Source organism: Pezoporus flaviventris, unplaced genomic scaffold (assembly GCF_033815535.1).
Source record: "Pezoporus flaviventris isolate CSIRO_AGI_PZ_B2104156 unplaced genomic scaffold, CSIRO_AGI_Pfla_v1 ptg000007l, whole genome shotgun sequence".
In the NCBI taxonomy this organism is placed as follows: domain Eukaryota; kingdom Metazoa; phylum Chordata; class Aves; order Psittaciformes; family Psittacidae; genus Pezoporus; species Pezoporus flaviventris.
The window spans coordinates 32,360,766-32,374,923 of NW_026892555.1; the positions used below are offsets into that span (position 1 = coordinate 32,360,766).

A 14,158-nucleotide genomic window follows, 5' to 3' on the forward strand; every position below is an offset into this window, starting at 1 on the left:
ATAAGGCGGGCCTGGCGGCCGGGTCCCTCCCCCGGGCTCTCCAGCCCGCCCCGCATTCCAGGGACCCCCCGCCCTGCCGTGGACCCTCCTCTCCCCGCTCGTCGGGACCGCCCCGCTCCGCCTCGCCGCCGGGGACGGGTTCCGCGCCTCGTGGAACAGGGCGGGCTGGAGCTCCTAGCTGCTCGGGGAGGGCGGTCCGGCGGCGGGGACTACGTGTCCCAGAGTGCGCGGCGCCCAGCGCTCCTCCGGGCGCAGCGCCGTCTTGAGGCGGAGGAGGGCGCCTCGTGGCTCCCCAGGATGCCCGCGGAGTTCGCTGGCTGGAGCAGCGGCGTGCCCGGGCAGAGCTTCCTCTATGTGGCTGGACAGGACTCATCCCGCGGCCTGCCGCCGCCTGCCGAAGAGCACTGACACGTTCTTCCTCCCTGCACGGTCTCCTGCGCAACCACCCATTCTCAGAAAAGCTGTTGGTACTTTGTATTTGTGAACGTTGCCTTTTAGGCTTAGCAGGAATCCGGGTTCTAAAGTTCTGGGAGAAAGCCTTTTCCTTTGGTTAATGTTGTAGATGTTTATTGCACATTTGCGGCCTTTTATGGCGTTTCTAATGAGATCAAGCAATGCAAGCTTCTTAGCATAAAGCAATGCTATTTGACAAAAATCAGTATTGACACAGCTGCAACTCAAATCTCAGTAACATTCTTCAGTGCTACGTTTGCGTGCCATGAACAGGGAACAGATAAAACCAGCAAACACACAGCTCAGTGTCTGTTATCTCCAGTGCAGTGCCATACACTTTTTTTTTTTTTTTATTACACTGGTAATTATTTTCTGCTCCAAGCTCCACTAATTTCCCCTCTTTCTGTGCCTAGGTAATGGTGTGCCAGGGCTAGAATCTCGGTGAGTGATTTTAAGAGCAGAGGTAGGGGTTTACACAGTCAGGCCTAAAACATCCTGTCCACAGCCTTCAAAATGAAACATCACTGTGGTGCGAGGCTGAACCTCCTCCTGAACCATCCCCCCTTCCCTATCTACACAATTAGCATTTTTGCACGGTGTATTACCTGGAGCACTGCCTCCAGCTCTGGGGCCCCCAACACAAGGACACGGACGTGTTATAACAAGTCCAGGGGAGGCCATAAAAATGCTCAGAGGGCTGGAGCACCTCTGCTATGAGCACAGGCTGAGAGAGCTGAGCTTCTTCCGCCTGGGGAGCAGAAAAGACTTCAGGAGACCTTTAGAGCAGCTTCCAGTGCTTAGAGGGGGGCTACAGAAAATCTAGGGAGGGACTTTTTACAAGCGCATGTAGTGATCGGGCAAGGGGGAATGGGGGAATTTACATCCGGTATTAGAAAGAAATTCTTCCCTGTGAGGATGGTGAGGCACTTGGCACAGGTTGCCCAGAGAAGCTGTGACTGCCCCACCCCTGGCAGTGTTCAAGGCCAGGTTGGATGGGGCTTTGCGCAACCTGATCTAGTGGAAGGTGTCCCTGCCTTGGGGCTGGAATTAGATGATCATGAAGGTCCCTTCCAACCCAAACCAGTCTGTGACTCTATTTCAGCCAGGATGGTAATGCCCATCCTACAGGCTTTCAGCTCAGGTTCTCAGGCTGGAATAGGAGACAGGAGACGCCTAGCAGCCGCAGCACTGCAAGTTTTCACAGCCTCCTGCGGGGAAGGCTATACTGGCCGGCGGAGCAGCTCCCGCCGGCCCGAAATACCGCCAGTCCCGCCCCGCCGGGCGCCACCCAGGCGCTCTTACCTCAAGTGGTCGACGACCAGACCGGCGCTCGCACCGCGGCCAGGCATCGCCGCGGGCGCCCGAACTCGGGGTCCTGCGGCGCCGAGGGCCCTGCCTTGCGCAGGCGGGCTGGTTAAGTTCGGCCTGCGCATGCTCCCGGCCTCTCTCTTCCGGCGCTGATCATGGCGGAGAAGGAGTAAGTGGCTGTTTAGGCCTAGGACAATCCGCCGCCATCGGCGGCTCTGGCTTTGCTTTGTTTCCTGTCCGCGCCACCGAGGCGCTGTCTACCGCTCCCCGGTTGCTAGGCCTCCGCTGGACGCGCGGGACGGGCATAAATGACTTGGGTCTGGGAGCGGCAAGAGGATAGGGTCCAGCTCGGCGGGATGGAGCCGCTGCTGGTCCTGTCTCTTCCGCCTGCAGCGGTTGTAGCCCCGCCGGCCCTCGGTGAAGTGGGTGGGAGAGCTGGCCCCCAAGCACCGCTTCCGTGATGAGGGACCTGGGCCCGTATAGCTTCTCCCGGCTTTGCGGGCGGGCGGTCAGTGCTGCGCCGGCTCCGGGGAGGGGTGTGTGGCTCAAGTAGGAAGTCATAGCCGGGTGCGCTGAGGGTGCGAGCCCTCACGGGTAATTATGGCTCTAGAAACACTGGTCTTGCAAGTTTTGTTACATCTGAGAGTTTAAAAACTTGAGTAAGTTTGAAGTCCTGTGAAGTAAATTTGTATTAACCTAGTTTTTTGCTTAAAGCACCAATTGAAAGGTTAATCTGAAAGAGATGTGCTTGCAACAGACTTTTACTGCAAATTGTATCAAAGTAGGGGTAACACTTCTTATCACTCAAGTGGTCTCAGTCATTACTGTTCTGGGCAGCTCAACAGCTGGTGTGTCAGAGTGCTTTGTCTTGTGTAGGTGAGCTGTTCAGGCTGCATGAAGGCCTGGTAACAGTGGGAGCAAGGAAGATATGTTAGTGAGCTGGCTTAAGGCAGTGAGGGCTATATGCACATTATGTTAAGAGTTTGCATTGACTGATTGTATGTTATGTATAGCTTTAAAGCCCAGTTTCTTCAAATTGGCTAAAAGGAATTTGTTTCCTTTGTTGTTTTTTTGTCTGTTTTCATTTAGAGCAAAGAAGGTGCCATCTGTACCAGAAAGCCTGCTGAAGAAACGGCAGGCTTATGCAGCTTTGAAAGCCAAACGTCAGAAGAAGATTTTGGCTATAAAAAAGGTGACTATTTCATGGCTTCTTAACTGGAACTGTTCATTTTCTGAAATACCAGCTACTACTGCTGATACAGAGCAGTACAGAAGTTTGCAGCATTTAAGTCTAGCATGTTGGTATTTTCTTAACGTTTGGGACTACAGTGTCTTTTTCTTCATCCATAAAAAAGCCAGTTCTGGAGAGAGTAAAGACAAAACATACTGTTTGTAAGATTAAAGTTAGTTTTTTGCAAGGCAAGAGATATATTACTTTTGTGAGGGTAAGCTTGGCATATAACACTGCTGAAGGTAAAGCAGCAGTGCTGTGTAACAGTCTTCCAGGCTCTCTAGAATATGACTGAGGGTGATTCTAAACTCCCTGATGTAGGCAGATGTTCCTTTAATCTGTGCTATTTGTGGTAATCTCTAGAATATGCCACAGTATTTGAAAGTGATTTCCATGTGTTAAAAGATACTTTAAAATCTTAAGTAATTTTCGAATGCATTGCAGTTCCGTAAGGCACAACGAAAACTGATCTATGCCAGAGCCCAGGCCTACCACAAGGAGTACAGACACATGTATCGGCAGGAGATCCGCATGGCCAGGATGGCCCGAAAAGCTGGCAACTACTATGTTCCAGCAGAACCAAAGCTGGCATTTGTGATCAGGATAAGAGGGTAAGATTGAATGCAGATGTAAACAATTTCATGTTTAAAGTCACTGAAATTGGCTTTCCTGCTATCTGTCTATTTTGAGGGCTTAAATATGTAAATCAAATCAAATATGCCACTGGTGGCTTGGAAAGTTGTTGTCAGGATGTTGTACATGCACGAGAGGCTTATTTAGCTAAGTGCAGAATTATTACGTTGTCTGTCTTCTGTCTTTAGGAATCCCTGATTTTTAAGAAGGGAGCAAGGCTACAGATACATGCAGACAATTGCTCTGTTTTGCGTTAATTTTGATAAAATTACATGCCATTATTCCGTATCGTTCTGCAGGCTTTGTTTGAAGTGTTTAACTCCTCTGGCAAAGTATTGTAGGAAACTAACAAAAGGTGCGAATGGAAGAATTTATGTTCAGGGAGAGCACAAGGATAGTTGTAAATGATTTCAGTGTAATGCTTATTTCCAAGGTTTTAATACTGAAATGCATAGAAATAATTTACTAAGTTTGCTTTGTGTAATTGGTAAAATAGTGATGTATTTCATATGGAAATAATGTAATTGTTTCTAAACTGATACTTAGTGTTTTCTGGGATGTAGATAACTGAGGCTTTTTTTCCTATGTTCTCCAGCACCAATGGTGTCAGCCCCAAAGTCCGCAAGGTGCTACAGCTGCTTCGCCTGCGTCAGATTTTCAATGGCACGTTTGTAAAACTCAACAAAGCTTCTATCAACATGCTGCGGATTGTTGAACCCTATATTGCATGGGGGTGAGTGAAATGGCCAGTTTTGTCAAATTGGTGTCTTTTGCATTTTGCTGCACTATACTTGCAGGTTTTCTTTATGTTAAATCTTTTTCTATCTTCTGTGTGCTTTGAATTGAAAGCATGATTAAGGCAGTGCTTTAAAAGGTGATCCTTGCTAGATGAGATCCACTCTCATACTGGCGTCCTTGGGAACTTGGTGTGAGGCAGATTTGCTTTGCTTGCTTTTCTGTTTACATGTGGAACATGCTGAATTGATCTTAAATTGTTTGTTACGGAAGTTTCATTCAGGGATGTTAACTTGGAGTGTGGCTTGCAAAGACTTACAATTTGTTTCTGATTATTTTTTAATTGACTGTTCCAGTTATCCCAATCTGAAGTCTGTGCATGAGCTGATCTACAAGCGTGGTTATGGCAAGATCAACAAGCAGCGCATTGCTCTTACTGATAATTCCCTGATCCAGAAACGCCTTGGTAAATAGTGCTTCACTTAACAAAAAAGAAACCAACAACTTGTTGCATTATTTGGATCATTAATGTGAAGATGGACAGCTGTCCTTATTGTCTCTGGTGAATAGTAGTGGTTGGTTAATCTCTCCTTCTTTCTTAACAGCTTAATACAGAGCAAGCTGGAAGTAGCTTTCATTACAAAGTATTTGAAACCAGTGTAAAGAATCAAATTTTAGCATTTTAAATTTGTAATTTTAAATGTAAGCACCTTCACCTTTAATAGGTCAGCAGATCTTTCAGTAACGAAAAGGTGCTGCAGGAGGAAAGAAACCCATCATAGATAGCTTTGAGGTCTCAGTATTAGATATTGTTTGGATGCCGGAGAGGAGCTCTTCATCAGGAACTGTAGTGGGTTGAAACTTACACAGGGGGGAGGTTCAGGTTAGGTATAAGGAAAAAGGTCTTTACTGTGAGAGTGGTGAGGCACTGGAACAGGCTACCCAAAGACGTGGAGAATGCTCCATTGTGTTCAGGGCCGGGTTGGACAGAGCCTTGGGTGACGTGGTTTAGTGAGGTGTCCCTGCCAATGGCAGGGGGGTTGGAACTAGGTCATCTTGAGGTCCTTTCCAACTGAACTATTCTGTGGTCTGGTAGACAGACTTCTAAAACTTCCTGTCAGATGAAGTAGCTCGTAAAAGTGATTAGTGTATTAGGTTAAAATGAAGTGTGATGGTCAGTTGTCAAGAAATAGACTGCTCTAGGAGGCGTCTTCTTTTCCAGTCATGCTAGGAGTGAAAGCAGGCGGGCATGTCTCCAGTTTTTGGTAGTTGATTGTGTATCAGTTCATATTAGACTGTCACATTTGTTCCTTTTCCAATGCAACAGATAATCAGGCTCTTAGGGTACAAGCATTATGCTATAATAGCTTTTCTTATGAGCTTGTCACTGAAGATGACTTGTCACTGAAGACTCTGGAAAGGCATTGATGAAATATGTGTTGCATTGTTCAACAGAATAAGTAGTTCAGTGAATTTCCCTAAGCTACACATAACTGTGGTTTAAGTGTATTTAATCTAGCTTTTCTTCAGAGAACACAGTCTTTTCCTAAGATTCACTAAGTGGGGCTTGGTTTTGTTGTTCTTCATTGCTGGCAACAAATACTCAGCAGTTGAAATTGGTGCCTCTTGCCAAATCTAACAACTAAGTAATCCTGAGTTGGCTGCAGCTAAGCCATTTGAATTGAATGGGTGTCATAATAGGGTGGGTGCTTTCTGACTTCCTGAAGCTTATCAAATAAGTAGGTATGACTGTAATGGTGTGATAATTTGTAGCTTGTTATTGACCAGTGGCTCTGTAGCCTTTCTGAAAGCAACATTCTGAATTTTAGGAAAACTTGGTATCATCTGCATGGAAGATGTGATCCATGAAATTTACACTGTTGGCAAGAACTTCAAAGTTGTGAACAACTTCCTTTGGCCCTTCAAGTTATCCTCTCCTCGGGGTGGAATGAAGAAGAAAACTATCCACTTCGTGGAAGGTGGGGATGCTGGTAACAGAGAAGACCAGATCAACAGACTCATAAGGAGGATGAACTAATGGTGAGCTGTTACCAAAGGTTATTACTATCCATTGTTCCATCTCTGCTGTGTAGGCTGCTGCCGTTACTGACTGAACGTTCAGGTTTAATACATACTCACTCATGCTTGGATGATACCTACAGTATAAAGCTACTTAGACAATAGTGTTCTATTTTATTTTTAAAATCTTACTAAAGCTTAAAACATTTGTGAAGAGATTAAATCTTCTTTATAGGTGGTATGTTTAGGAAGTTTAAATATTACCAATAACTTTTAATTTCAACCATAACTTGTTTTAAAACTTATTTGGGTTTTATGATGAGAAGCCTTGATCTCTGCAAAAATTTTCAGCTCTCACTAATGAATTTTCAATATAATCAAAGCCTTATGATTGCAAGTAGTGAGGCTTTTGGTTTGGGTTTGGGGTTTCGTTTTTTTTTTTTTTTCAGATTGTCTGATTTCTGCTCTAAAAACCTGTTCAGAACTGGGATAAATTAAATTACCAATTTAGACCATATTAATGATAGAAATTTTCAGCTTCTTCAAGCTTCAGAATGATTCAGTTTAAGCTTTCATGTTAACATAACCAAGATGGTAATTTTGAAAGTCTAATTTGCCCATTTGAATAGTCTACCCTTTAGAAATAGGAGGGTTCTTTAATACTTAAAGCAGTTTGACGGTGATGGCTGAGTCCTGAAGTTAGTATCTAGTTCAGACAATCTGTGTTCCCATCTGCTGTTGTCATTCTGCTGTTCCTGCTTTGATGATAAGTCTGCCATTCAAAGCTAAAACTATTTTTTTTCTTTAGTTCTCATACTTCCCATTGACTTTTCCACTCTCTTTACACACCAGAGTAGCTTTGGTGTTGCCCATATCTTATTTTCAATCAAGGATAAATGCCTCTGTGGTATGACAGCTGTGCTGGAATTTAGGAAAACTTCATTGTGTTGGAATGCGTAGAAAGAATAATCAAGACCCAGTCTTCCCCAAGGAAAGGATTTTGGTTGGTTTGTTTTGGGTTTGGGGGTGTTGTGTTGTTTGTTTGCTTGCTTGTTTTAGAGGGTGTGTGTTTTTTTAAAAATAAGATGTGCAGTTTACTTAGGAATTCCTAACTTCCAGAGTGTTGGTTAATAAAAAACCAGTGGGTAGTGATGTGACTTTACAGCCTAAAACAGGTGCAGTTGCTGTTTGTGGGAGTTCTCAGAAATACGATTTTTTGAAAGGTTGTTCTAAGTCTTTATAGCCAACAGGGCAGACAGAGCAAGTTAAGCTTATGAAGGTCTGCTGTCTGTCCAAGGAGCTAAAGGAAACGTATGAAATATCTTTCATTTGCCTTTCAGCTTTTTTTTTTTCCTTGAAGCTTTTCTGTAGGTTGTTCTTTCTCAGTTTCTGCTCCGTCAGGCTTCTTGCATGCTGCTTTGTTGGCTCTATCTGTGAAGCAGCAGTTTTAAAGCACTTGGTTACATGGCACATGGAAACTTGTGCTTGGGAAAATAGCTGTTTACCAGGGACAGTGTTCTTGTAAAGCTTTTTAGCTCAACTCTGGGAAGAAGTGGGCAACATTGAGAAGCAGAATTGCTGTGATGCTTGAGGAAATATGTTACTTACACTAGCTTTCTTGTAGAAATTTTGCTGCTGGTGGCATAGACTCTTAAAAAAAGTTCAGTAGCAGCAGATGTTTCCCTTAAGTTAGCATGAGATGTTGTAACCAAGATTGAGCTAAGCTACTTTCACTTCATTCTCTTGTCTGGTTTCTGAGCATAAGATGGAAACTGCTGTTTTTAATTGAAAACCTGCAGCTTTTCTGTCTGTGGATCCTTTCTCCTCACTCTTCACTGCCAAACATCAGAAGTATGCTCGTGGTCTTGAGGGGTTTCTTCCCTTCCTACAGGAAGGAAGCTTCTAATTCACTACTGCAATGTCTAATTCACTACTGCAGTGTGAGAGTAGTAATGTTTTGGCAGAGAAACTACAGATATTCAGCTGATTGTTTGTGTTTTTCATTGGACTTCTAGCTCAACTTCCCATGTAGGTAGTAGATATCGGGGCTTTAATCTGTCTTTCCATTTAGGAAGTGACCTTGCAGTTTCTTACTTCATGCTTACAAGCAGTTGGCTGCTTGGACTGCAAACAAACAGACCTCTGGTATAAAGCTAAGAAAACTGATCTTGTCTCCTGCACTTTATATTCCCACTGTTTTCCTACTGTTCCAAATAGAGTACGTGTCCGGAATACAAATAACCTACACATAGAAAATAGGAGAATGTTGTAGTTTCTACTGAGGCAATGGGCAGCTAAAGTAGTGGCAATACTCTGTACTGTCAGTTCTATTCCTCTTCCCTATATGTAGATGGTTTCCTGCTGTTTGTCTTAATTTTATATTTAAGTGACAGTCTTAAATTTAAAAAATAAAAAGACATCCAGTACCAATTTGTTCATATAGATTGTGAAAAACAGCGTATTACTTGATACCAAATTTTGACAATCCAGTATTGGCAAAATGCTGAATTTCATTTGTTCTCAAGCAAATTTTATGGGAGCTGGTCTTAAGTCTTTTTGACTTTCATTTTTGTATGTAGACAGTCCATAAAATGTGATGAAAATAGTTACCCTGCCACAAAAGTTAGAATACTCACAGTGCTTTAGTATGTCATTAAATATTGAGTTCCCTCTGTTAAGCTTGTAGACAAATAGGAAAATAGTTACCAATAGTTCAAAGCAGAAATATTTATTCTGTAGTTCTGGCACTTGAATTTTGAGTGAAGAGATGTTAGTTATTGTCTGCAAGGTTATTGAAATCTTAAATTCAGTTAAACAAAATTAGTGGTTTCAGCCCAAATGATGAACTGTAGAAATGTGTTAATTCCTTGTGTGGCCAAAATAGCTTCAGATTTACATGTGTCTAATAATACTTTTTTTTTTTTCCCTTTCAGATTCAGATGCCCAGATGCAAACTTTGGTCTGTTAATAAAACCATCTTGCACAAAACAGTGTTGTCTCGATTGGTTTCGTTTTGTGATCCTCTTGTGGAGGTAGTTGCTAAGTTAACTTCGGAATAACCTGTTTCAAAGAACTGTGTGTGGTTTGAAGTAAGAGTGTATGGATAATATTCTTTCACCTTCATTTGAAGGAAAAAAAAAATGTGGAAGGATTTGTGCAGGTAACACATTAGGCTTAGGGGGGCAGCAATTACTTTGTTGTGATTAAAAGTACAGCAGATGACTGAGCTGTGTGCTATTGAGTGGGCAGGATTCCTGTGTGGTTGTAGTATACCAGGAAGCTGTGCGAAGAAGAGGTAAATCAGTTCTTCATTTAAAATCATGATCTTGACTAATTCCTTCAGATCTGAACATCTTCAGGTATTTTTTTTACCAGAGGAAACCCAAAACACTTTACGAAATAGCAGCATTTTTCCACATTGTAAATAATTACTCCACTTTATATTTGTTTGCAGTGTTTTATTTCAGATATTACAGAAGTGGAGACTATGGGATTGATGAGGGTAGGGACAGTTGTTGATATTGTGCATGCAGGTCTGGCAGAGTACACATTAGAAACCCAGGGACTGGTAAAACATGTAATTCAACTTGTGTTTAGGTTGACTGCTCGTGTTGTGAACGCCTAAGTGATGGAGCCTTAGCCTGATGATGAGGGGTTTGGTTCAAGAGCTCAACAAGCTGCCTCTGCTCTGACAAGGTTTTCTCAGTGACAGGCAGGCTGTATTTACATAGTTTATTAGTGAAGGATGTACACTTAAAAATCACTGGCATCAATAATTTTGTTCCAATTTGCACAAAAGCTAATAAAGCTTGCCAAAAGCTAATTTTGATTTTAAATAATTGCCAGTTATGATAAGGGCTTAACTGAAAATAGTGGGTGTGGTTTTTTTGGTTAATGTGTTTGGACACTGGAGGGTTTCCAGATCCTTGGAACAACTGAATTCTGAAACCTGAAGTGACAACTCTGATTTGAGCTCCAAAATCTGGTAATACAGATTCTGTCTTAAGTATGAAAGCGCCAACACCTTTGTCCCTTTAAGGTAACTGCCAAGTGAGAAGAACTTGGCAGTTCCTTACAGTTACTCAGTGCAAGTAACTGGACTACTGATACATGCTTGGAAAGGGCTTAATGAGTGAATGAGAACCATGAAACTACTTAATTTGTTAGGCATCTCTTCTAGAGTGATAAGCAGACTGATCAACAGGTAAATTTCCATAAAGTTGCTGGATGAGGGGAAAAGAAATGGTGAAAATTAACTTTGTACTATTTAATAGAATACCCCAGTTTCTATGTTGTGATCTTATAAGAGTAGTCCGACTCCTTTCAGCTTAAAACTGCACCAGCGGGCAATGAAATTGATGTATCTGAGAAGTAATAGAGGAGCTGACAAGGAGAGCGTGCAGCAAGCTTGCTGCACTGGACTTCAAGAGAGCAGAATTTGGCCTCTTCAGGAACCTGCTTAGTAAGGTTCCGTGGGATATAGCCCTAGAAGGCAGGGAGGCACAAGAGTCTTGGTTGATATTCAAGGATCACCTGCTACAATCTCAGGAGTGTTGCATCCCACCTAGAAGGAAGTGCAGCAGGAGGGCCAGGAGACCTCCTTGGATGGATAAGGAGCTACTGAGGAAAATTCAAAGGAAAAAAGAGGCTTATAAAAGGTGGAAGCAGGGACAGGTGGCCTGGAAAGAGTACAGGGATGTTGTCCGGGAAGCTAGGGACCAGGTTAGGAAAGCTAAGGCCCAGTTAGAATTGAACTTGGCTAGGGATGCTAAGGATAACAGGGATTCTACAGGTACGTAGCAAATAAAAAACAGACTAGGGACAATGTAGGCCCCCTCAGAAAGCTCTCAGGAGAACTGGCTCCACAGGATTTGGAGAAGGCTGAGGTTCTGAAGGCCTTCTTTGCCTCAGTCTTCATTGGCAAAGGCCCTGACTGCACCACCCAAGTCTTGGAAGGCAGATGCAGGGACTGTGAAGACCTAGGGCCCACTGTAGGAGAGGATCTGGTTCAAGAGCATCTTAAGAACCTGAACGTGCACAAGTTCATGGGACCTGATGAGATCCATCCGTGGGTCCTGAAGGAGCTGGCAAATGAGGTTGCTAAGCCACTGTCCATCATATTTGAAAAATCATGGCAGTCGGGTGAAGTTCCCGATGACTGGAAAAAGGGAAATATAACCCCCATTTTCAAGAAGGGGAAAATGGATGACCCGGGGAATTACAGACCAGTCAGTCTCACCTCTGTGCCTGGCAAAATCTTGGAGCAGATTCTCCTGGATGGCATGCTAAGGCACATGAAAAACAACAAGGTGCTTGGTGACAGCCAGCACGGCTTCACTGAGGGGAAATCCTGCCTGACCAATTTGGTGGCCTTCTGTGATGGGATTACGGAACTGACGGACGGGGCAGAGCAGTTGATGTCATCTACCTGGACTTGTGTAAAGTGTTTGACGCTATCCCACACGATATCCTTGTCTCTAAATTGGAGAGACATCAATTTGATGGATGGACCACTCGGTGGATAAAGAACTGGCTGGGTGGCTGCACACAGAGTTGTGATCAATGGCTCAATGTCCAGTTAGAGACCAGTAATGAGTGGCGTCCCTCAGGGATCGGTGTTGGGACCAGTCTTGTTTAACATCTTTGTCGCTGACATGGACAGTGGGATTGAGTGCGCCCTCAGCAAGTTTGCTGATGACACCAAGCTGTGTGGTTTGGTTGATACGCTGGAGGGAAGGGATGCCATCCAGAGGGACCTTGACACACCTGTGAGGTGGGCTGATGCCAACCTTACGAAGTTTAACCATGCCAAGTGCAAGGTCCTACACCTGGGTTGGAACAATCCCAGGCACAGCTACAGGTTGGGCAAAGAAGAGATTCAGAGCAGCCCTGCGGAGAAGGACTTGGGGGTGTTGGTCGATGAGAAAATGAACATGAGCTGGCAGTGTGCACTTGCAGCCCAGAAAGCCAACCATATCCTGGGCTGCATCAAAAGGAGTGTGACCAGCAGGTTGAAGGAGGTGATCCTGCCCCTCTACTCTGCTCTTGTGAGACCTCACCTGGAGTATTGTGTGCAGTTCTGGTGTCCTCAACATAAAAAGGACATGGAACTGTTGGAACAAGTCCAGAGGAGGGCCACGAAGATGATCAGGGGACTGGAGCGCCTCCCATATGAAGACAGGCTGAGGAAGTTGGAGCTGTTCAGCCTGGAGAAGAGAAGGCTGCATGGAGACCTCATAGCAGCGTTCCAGTATCTGAAGGGGGCCTATAGGGATGCTGGGGAGGGACTCTTCATTAGGGACTGTAGTGATAGGACAAGGGGCGACTGATTAAAACGTAAACAGGGCAAGTTTAGATTGGATATATGGAGAAAATTCTTTCCTGTGAGGGTGGTGAGGCACTGGAATGGGTTGCCCAGGGAGGTTGTGAATGCTCCATCGCTGGCAGTGTTCAAGACCAGGTTGGATGACGCCTTGTGTGATATGGTTTAGTGTGAGGTGTCCCTGCCCATGGCAGAGGGGTTGCAACTAGATGATCTTAAGGTCCTTTCCAACCCTAACCATTCTATGATTCTGTTTTGACTTCAGTATCCTTGTTTCAATTTGTAGAGTTCTTCTGTCACTTTGCTACAAGGTTCTTGGTTATTTCCCTTTGACTCATATATGTGTTTTAGTATATTCTTAGCAGAAAAGGATTTCATGGATATAATGAAGCCATGTGAATGGGTAGCAAACTTTGTATGATGGCTATAGAGAATAAAAGATTAGCTGGTGAAGTTAATCATATCAGACAAACAAGACCTGGTAAGAATGCCTCGTAGGTTGTTTTAACGAGCACATGCACTGAAGTGTTAGTTAGGAGAAAGGTAGTTTGGTTTTTAGGGTACTTGAGCAACTTGTTTTCCTTACCTGTCTCTGAAATGCACTTTCAAATAACAGCTGCAAAATGTTGATATGTAGTGTGGGAACTCGCATGAAAGCATAGCTTTCTTTAAGCTGGTAACCCTGTGTAGTTGATCACCTTTTATACCAGCATTGCTTTCAGGTGTTTTAATGTGTCCCATACGTGTCCCATAGTAGGCAATTACAGAAACAGTTCATGATCCAATAGTTAAGGGCAGAATTTGCACTGGAAATGAGGCACGATCTGCTTACTCTGTGCATGAATAGTACAGTTTAGAGCATTTATGAGGTAATTTGAGTGAAAAATGTAACTAATAAAGACAAGCACTTGGTCCCCAAACAGCAAATAATACAGATCGTTTGTCAACATTCTGTGACAAAGTTCAGGTTCTTGTGAACATGCTGTTGATTTCTCACTGTCCATAACTGCCAGCTGCTGACACATTCTGGAATAAAATTTCTATGAACTCTTATCCTCATTCAGAATGACCAACATCTTCCTTTTCCCCTCAGAACTGAAGCCAGAAGCTTTACCTAATAGCCTTTGGAGAAGCAGCAGGAGACTTTGAAACACTAACAACTCACAAATTTTTCAGGGATGTGAAGGTTTATAGGCTTTGCAGTTAATTGCTGTTCATTTCTTTGCTGGTGTCCAGCTTGTCCAGCCTGCTTCACTATCACCAAGTGTAAAGTCATACAGCTGGAAACGGAATGGAAGCCTGTCCCAAGAATCAGTGTTTTGAGAGAAAGTTGGGAGACATGATGGATAGTCAGCTGAACGTAAGCTCCCACTTGGCCAAATGCAATTCTTGGATGCATTAAAAAGGGAATATCAGATGCTATGGGGGAGGTAATATTACTTTTGTTCCAGTAGTGC

At 43.8% G+C, this 14,158-nt stretch overlaps 1 protein-coding gene across 3 annotated transcripts; it reads left to right on the forward strand.

The window, feature by feature from the left end:
• The first annotated feature begins 1,783 nt into the window (after positions 1 to 1,783).
• RPL7 (ribosomal protein L7) lies at positions 1,784 to 9,367 on the forward strand. 3 transcript variants are annotated; one of them, XM_061448290.1, is made up of 7 exons: positions 1,784 to 1,930; positions 2,851 to 2,953; positions 3,437 to 3,603; positions 4,221 to 4,358; positions 4,717 to 4,826; positions 6,190 to 6,400; positions 7,232 to 9,367. In XM_061448290.1, exons 1-6 carry the CDS (start codon positions 1,917 to 1,919, stop codon positions 6,396 to 6,398), a joined length of 741 nt encoding a protein of 246 aa, XP_061304274.1. In that variant the 5' UTR covers positions 1,784 to 1,916; the 3' UTR covers positions 6,399 to 6,400; positions 7,232 to 9,367. The 3 variants fall into 3 exon arrangements, with proteins under 3 accessions (XP_061304274.1, XP_061304272.1, XP_061304271.1); XM_061448288.1 differs by having other exon boundaries at positions 7,271 to 9,367; XM_061448287.1 differs by having other exon boundaries at positions 9,313 to 9,367.
• The last annotated feature ends 4,791 nt before the right edge of the window (positions 9,368 to 14,158 follow it).

Coding starts and splice junctions, on each gene's coding strand:
- RPL7 (XM_061448290.1), top strand. Junction 3,604..4,220: donor TTTGTGATCAGGATAAGAGG/GTAAGATTGAAT, acceptor TATGTTCTCCAG/CACCAATGGTGTCAGCCCCA. Junction 4,359..4,716: donor GAACCCTATATTGCATGGGG/GTGAGTGAAATG, acceptor TGACTGTTCCAG/TTATCCCAATCTGAAGTCTG.